Genomic DNA, 7,534 nt, shown 5'->3' on the forward strand with positions numbered 1-7,534 from the left:
AATTTAAATTTATCACAGATCATAGTAACAGACTGAAGTGTAGCACAGTTTACCTACCATACTATAAGTTATATCTTGCTGCAAGCTAGTAAGGTATCTTGATGCACGCAAACTAAAGTGAAATTCTTTTTTGGACTGCCTTATTTAACTCGAACAGTGACAAATTTTAATTTAATTTAAATTTATCACAGATCATAGTAACAGACTGAAGTGTAGCACAGTTTACCTACCATACTATAAGGGGGGGGGGGTGGGGGGGGGTACCACTGTCCATTTTATCCCTGCACAAAAAAACTGAAAAAAGACAAAGACAAAAGGGACAAAAGGGACAAAAAAAGAAAATAGGGACAAAAAAGACAAAAAAGACGGGGACAAAAAGACAGGGACAAACGAGACAAATAGACAGGGACAAAATGGACAATAAAGAAAATAAGGTCAATTATCCGTTGAAATGATTCGTCCTGGAGACACCATCATGTTCAGGAAAAAGAGGAGGAATAAGAAAATCTTGATTAGAGGACGGGCATGCTTTTTCTCCTACTTCATAGGAAAACGCGAATACCCATTAGCTCGATATTGTCGGCATATTGTTAATGGAAAAGTAATTGTGTGGGTCTGGGTATCTGCTTCTGGCCGCTATGAGCGTTATGATATTAAAAGATTATGACTTTTTTGATATCACCACTTGATTAATGGGATTAATGAAATATTGACTGAACCGTGTACACATTTATTTATGTGATGCCGTTGATGAATTCTGCTTATTTCAGTCCCTTCAGTGGTTTCAGTTGATTCTAAGTACAGCAAAACACTGACATGAAAATCTAAATTGTTGATGTCGAGTAGAATATATACATTCTCTACATTTGAGCTTGTCTAATTTTTTGTCTCATTTGTCCAAAATTTTTGTCCCTTTTGTCCCTTTTGTCCCTAGTATTGTCCATTTTGTCCCCAAAACACTGTCCTTCACAAAAAAATGTAAAAAAGACAAAATGGATAAAATGGACAGTGGTACCCCCCCCCCCCCCCCCCCCCCCCCATAAGTTATATCTTGATGCAAGTTATAGTAAGGTATCTTGATGCACGCAAACTACAGTGAAATTATTTTTTGGACTGCCTTATTTAACTTGAACAGTGACAAATTTTAATTTAATTTAAATTTATCACAGATCATAGTAACAGACTGAAGTGTAGCACAGTTTACCAACCATACTATAAGTTATATCTTGATGCAAGCTAGTAAGGTATCTTGATGCACGCAAACTACAGTGAAATTATTTTTTGGACTGCCTTATTTAACTTGAACAGTGACAAATTTAAATTTAATTTAAATTTATCACAGATCATAGTAACAGACTGAAGTGTAGCACAGTTTACCAACCATACTATAAGTTATATCTTGATGCAAGCTAGTAAGCTATCTTGATGCACGCAATTATATACTATATATTATTAAAAATTATTTATTTTTTCATGACTCTCGCCCAGACTATCAATTTAATGCACCCGATCGCTTCTTTGATTTACGATAATTATCGTGAACAAAGTTAGAGTCTGGTGTTCAACAAATTTTAGATCTCTATTAACATGGTTTTTTAGACACCGAAATATGCCGATTTCCGAGTTTTTCCAGCGTTAAATTTTAGCAGCTGGTTGCTTTTTTCCTTTTTATCTTTAAAAATATAAAAGAATAGACTATTTTGATCTACCTTTTGAACGACTTCTGATACGACTGATATGATTAAGATTTCTCCTTAGAACAGGTATTTGCTTTATCAGGGCTTTAACTTTCAGTTCTGTTCCTTTTACCAGGTTTCAGTCTCACGTAACTCCGCATTTTTTTAAATCTTATTTTTATCTGATAGTGATATCGATTTATATTTGTAAAAAACGTTGAACTATTTAAGGGGGCATACACCAAAACAGTGGTTTAAGCCGTCCAACCCAAATGACCTCATAGGCTGTTCAGTGACCATCTAGCGCACCGTTTCCACATAAAAAAAAAATATTTTGAGAATACCCATTTTTGTAATCGAGTATTTCCTGGTTAGAGTGGAATTTTCGGAAAAACACAATTTGTTTCGTGGAGAGGCTATAAGTTACTCATTTCTTGCGGTATCGGGTATCTATTTCAAGGTGTGTGTAAAATCTTGATATCGTATCTAAAAAGGCTGGTGTGTTATACATTTTTAAAGTTACAAAAAGTTGAAATTGTCTTTTTCAGACTTATTTTAACCAAAAAGTCAGTCAGGAAAGATCGGATTGATTTGATGGTTGACATGAACTTGTTCTCTGAATTCTGGCGCAGTTTTTAATGCCTTCAAACATGTTTTTCCTCATTTATCTTCAGATCTATTGGACTTCAAAGCCAAACAACAAATTTAGGCACATTTTTCGTTTTTCATATTTACTGATTTTTCTTAAATTTTGATAGGAATGTACTAGTGACTTTTTGAAGGGCGCAAAATAACCGCAACTAGCACATTTATATATGAGTTATGAACAACAAAACACCCTAAAATGCTTCCCTTTGAAGTTATGGGAGAAATGTGATTTTTTATCTGCAAAGCCAAGATATTTTACGAGTATCACCCGTTAAAGCCTCTCCACGAAACAAATTGTGTTTTTCCGAAAATTCCACTCTAACCAGGAAATGCTCGATTACAAAAATGGGTATTCTCAAAATATTTTTTTTATGTGGAAACGGTGCGCTAGATGGTCACTGAACTGCCTATGAGGTCATTTGGGTTGGACAGATTTGGTGTATGCCCCCTTAGGCTTAAGTATTGCCATATTCGTATCCTATTGTTTTAGCCTTAAAAAAACACCAGACCCGCAGCAATGACGAAAGTATTCTGTTTTCTACTAGTGCTAGGACTGATCGCTCTGACTCAGTGTCAGCCTCCAGGATTAGGAAGACGATCAGCTGAACCCCAGGAGAACGGTGGAGCATATTCTGATTATGGAAAACGATCAGCTGAACCCCAGGAGAACGGTGGAGCATATTCTGATTATGGAAAACGATCAGCTGAACCCCAGGAGAACGGTGGAGCATATTCTGATTATGGAAAACGATCAGCTGAACCCCAGGAGAACGGTGGAGCATATTCTGATTATGGAAAACGATCAGCTGAACCCCAGGAGAACGGTGGAGCATATTCTGATTATGGAAAACGATCAGCTGAACCCCAGGAGAACGGTGGAGCATATTCTGATTATGGAAAACGATCAGCTGAACCCCAGGAGAACGGTGGAGCATATTCTGATTATGGAAAACGATCAGCTGAACCCCAGCAGAACGGTGAAGAATTTGTTGATTTTGGAAAACGATAAGCTGAACCCCAGCAGAACGGTGAAACATTTGTTGATTTTGGAAAACGATCATCTGCTGAACCCCAGTAGAACCTTATGTGAAGGTAATAATGCTAACTTGTATGAAACTGCACTGGGTAGTGGGTAACGCAGGGGTAAGGTGTGATACGATCACGAGTGAATTTCGTTGAATGACCATAAATTTAAAAAGTTGCATTGAATATTGAGTTTTATTTCTCTTAGATGTGCAAAATATTGCAATTTACTTTATATCAAAAATAAAACATACTCCTATCTAATTCTATGTACCTCTTATCGAGGTTCATAGATAAGATAATAGTTTATAAACTATTATCTTATCTATGTACCTCGATAAGAGTACAGTGTAGCACAGTTTAACTACGGGACTACTATATCTTGAGACAAGTAAGTAAACAAGGAGGAATGTTGAAACTAAATACGGTAAATTCAGCCATTTCTTACAGCTTCTCCGACCTCAAGTTCACTTAAACACTTAACAGTAACATTCAGTTCTCTTTAATAGTCTCTGGGACTCTCGCCCAGACTATACCCATTGAAGGCATATCTGTGATCTGCTCATTTTTTAATTTAAGGTTATTATCGTTAACAAAACTACAGTTTGGTATTTTTATAAATACTGAGGCCATATTTCACTGCTTCATTGTTTTATCAGCAATCATGTATTTTTTTTGCCATTGCATGGTTAATAGAAATGGAGCAATGCAATACTGTTTAATATTTTACCAAAACCCAAAAATAGGCATAGTTAATGGTTACTCAAATTATAAGATACAAATACAATGTAATATCAACTAAATATGCGAGGTAAAAGGTAAGGACAAGGTTAAGGGGGGGGGGGGGGGGGGGGGGAGGGGGGGTTCACCCTGATTTTTTGTGAAACTTGGTTTCGAGATAGCAGTTGACCAACAAACTAGGACCAGTGACCGAACTTTTGAGGGGGTCCTGGACCCCAACCGCCAAACGGTACCGCCCGCGCCGCGGGGCAGCCACGCCCATATTTGGTCCAAATTATAGGCCCAATTTAGCCAAATACCCTGAACATGCCCAAAATCCAGATTTTAGGTGCTCTACTTGTAGCTAGTGGTCTCTTAAACTCGTATATGAATTTTCATCAAGATTGGACAAAAATGACTGAGTTATGAGCCAAAAACCATATGACCATATTTGGGCATACGCACCAAATTTGATCGATTTTGGCCCATAAATTAGTCAAATATCAATATTTTTGAATGAAACCAACTTTATATGTAAGGTAAGTCTATACTACACATTATCTATGATTATCAGCTCAGTATCTAAGCTACCTAAAGCTGTGGATTCTGTGTTCAAATAATCGCAAAAAATGAACAAAATTGCCCATATCTCAGTTCGCGATATTTGCAAAACTGACTTCGCTCAAAACAATAGAGCTCAATAGGGTTTCAATACTTTTACATGAAATTTTCAGAATGAACGTAGAATCGCATTTCGACTTTAAGTTTTGTATTGGTATTTTGAGTTAGGCCTTTAAAAAATTTTGGCGGCCAAATTCTGAATTTTAAGGGGGGGGGGGTTCACCCTGAATTTTTTGTGAAACTTGGTTTCGAGATAGCAATTGACCAACAAACTAGGACCGGTGACCGAACTTTTGAGGGGGTCCCGGACCCCAACCGCCAAACGGTGCCCGCGGGGCAGCCACGCCCATATTTGGTCCAAATCAGGCCCAATTTAGCCAAATACCCTGAACATGCCCATAACCCAGATTTTAGGTGCTCTACTTGTAGCTAGTGGTCCCCTAAACTCGTATATTAATTTTCATCAAGATTGGACAAAAAATGACTGAGTAATGAGCCAAAAACCATATGACCATATTTGGGCATACGCACCAAATTTGATCGATTTTGGCCCATAAATTGGTCAAATATCAATATTTTTGAATGAAACCAACTTTATATGGAAGGTAAGCCTATACTACACATTCTCTATGATTATCAGCTCAATATCTACCTAACTGTGGATTCTGTGTTCAAATAGTTGCAAAAAATGAACAAAACCGCCAATATCTCAGTTAGCGATATTTGCAAAACTGACTTCGCTCAAAACAATAGAACTCAATAGGGTTTCAATATTTTTTTCATGAAATTTTCAAAATCGACGTAGAATCGCCTCATGACCTTAAGTTTTGTATTAGAATTTTGAGTTAGGCCTTTATGCTTTAAAAACATTTGGCGGCCAAATTCTGAAAAATGCCCGGCAAATTTCAGAATTTGGCCGCCAAATTTTTTAAAAGGCCTAACTCAAAATTCTAATACAAAACTTAAGGTCATGAGACGATTCTACGTTGATGCTGAAAATTTCATGAAAAAATATTGAAACCCTATTGAGTTCTATTGTTTTGAGCGAAGTCAGTTTTGCAAATATCGCGAACTGAGATATGGGCGATTTTGTTCATTTTTTGCAACTATTTGAACACAGAATCCACAGTTAGGTAGATATTGAGCTGATAATCATAGAGAATGTGTAGTATAGGCTTACCTTCCATATAAAGTTGATTTCATTCAACAATATTGATATTTGACCAATTTATGGGCCAAAATCGATCAAATTTGGTGCGTATGCCCAAATATGGTCATATGGTTTTTGGCTCATAACTCAGTCATTTTTTGTCCAATCTTGATGATAATTCATATACGAGTTTAGGGGACCACTAGCTACAAGAAGAGCACCTAAAATCTGGGTTTTGGGCATGTTCAGGGTATTTGGCTAAATTGGGCCTAATTTGGACCAAATATGGGCGTGGCTGTCCCGCGGGCACCGTTTGGCGGTTGGGGTCCGGGACCCCCTCAAAAGTTCGGTCACCGGTCCTAGTTTGTTGGTCAACAGCTATCTCGAAACTAAGTTTCACAAAAAAATCAGGGTGAACCCCCCCCCTTAAATTGCAAATTTTGGAATTTAGCCGCCAAATTTTTTTTAAAGGACTAACTCAAAATTCCAATACAAAACTCAAGGTCGAAATGCGATTCTACTTTGATTTTGAAAATTTCATGTAAAAATATTAAAACCTTATTGAGTTCTATTGTTTTGAGCGAAGTCTGTTTTGCAAATAATGAAATATCGCAAACTGAGATATGGGCAATTTTGTTCATTTTTTGCGATTATTTGAACACAAAATCTGCACAGTTAGGTAGATACTGAGCTGATAATCATAGATAATGTGTAGTATAGGCTTACCTTCCATATAATAAAGTTGGTTTCATTCAAAAATGTTGATATTTGACCAATTTATGGGCCAAAATCGATCAAATTTGGTGCGTATGCCCAAATATGGTCATATGGTTTTTGGCTCGCATAACTCAGTCATTTTTTGTCCAATCTTGATGAAAATTCATATACGAGTTTAAGAGACCACTACCTACAATCTTGCTACACGTTGTATACCTCTCGTGCACGCGAAGCGTGCACGCCGGCCGGCGCGCGCTCAAAAGGGGTTACAGCGTGTGTCAACATCAGGCCATCGGGCCATTTCGAGAAGAAAGCGGCGCGCGCTACTTCGAAGAAATTTAGACGAGTAACATCCGTCAACCTCATCACTCATGTTATGAAAATGGTCCCCTTCCGTCGCGTTGTACACTTCTCATTGACATTACATTCTGCCTCAAGTTTAAAATTAACCGTACATTAGCATATGTAGTTTATATTATTATTACCTGAGGACCCCAGGCTATTATGTTCATTAACATAATCCGAATAAAGATTTGGCGGAATGACAGGCTGAGCGCGCGGCCCAGTAAATATTATTATTACCTTGTATCTTATTGTCATACGTTGTATGACCCGCTGCGCACGAAGTGCGCGGCTCCCCCTGTATCGTCAGGACGATAAAGTAAACGACCGTGGGGGTCGCAACGTGATACAAGTATCTTACAATTAGAGTTAACCTAGCTTATCTTTTACCTAGCATATTTTGTTGATTATAAATAGAATATTACCTTGAATCTTACAATTAGAATTAGGGGGGGGGGGTCACTTTGATTTTTTTGTGAAACTTGGTTTCGAGATAGCAGTTGACCAACAATGAACAAACTAGGACCAGTGACCGAACTTTTGAGGGGTCCCGGACCCCAACCGCCAAACGGTGCCCGCGGGGCAGCCACGCCCATATTTGGTCCAAATTAGGCCCAATTTAGCCAAATACCCTGAA

General features: G+C 37.8%; 1 protein-coding gene across 1 annotated transcript; it reads left to right on the top strand.

Moving 5' to 3' along the window:
- The first annotated feature begins 2,841 nt into the window (after positions 1-2,841).
- Positions 2,842-3,333, top strand: LOC134810936 (uncharacterized). Its single transcript, XM_063817631.1, has one exon. The coding sequence runs from the start codon at positions 2,842-2,844 to the stop codon at positions 3,331-3,333; it is 492 nt and encodes a 163-aa protein (XP_063673701.1).
- Positions 3,334-7,534: the final 4,201 nt, after the last annotated feature.

The sequence above is a fragment of the Bolinopsis microptera genome, chromosome 2 (genome assembly GCF_026151205.1).
Source record: "Bolinopsis microptera isolate Bmic1 chromosome 2, MBARI_Bmic_1.0, whole genome shotgun sequence".
Classification (NCBI taxonomy): domain Eukaryota; kingdom Metazoa; phylum Ctenophora; class Tentaculata; order Lobata; family Bolinopsidae; genus Bolinopsis; species Bolinopsis microptera.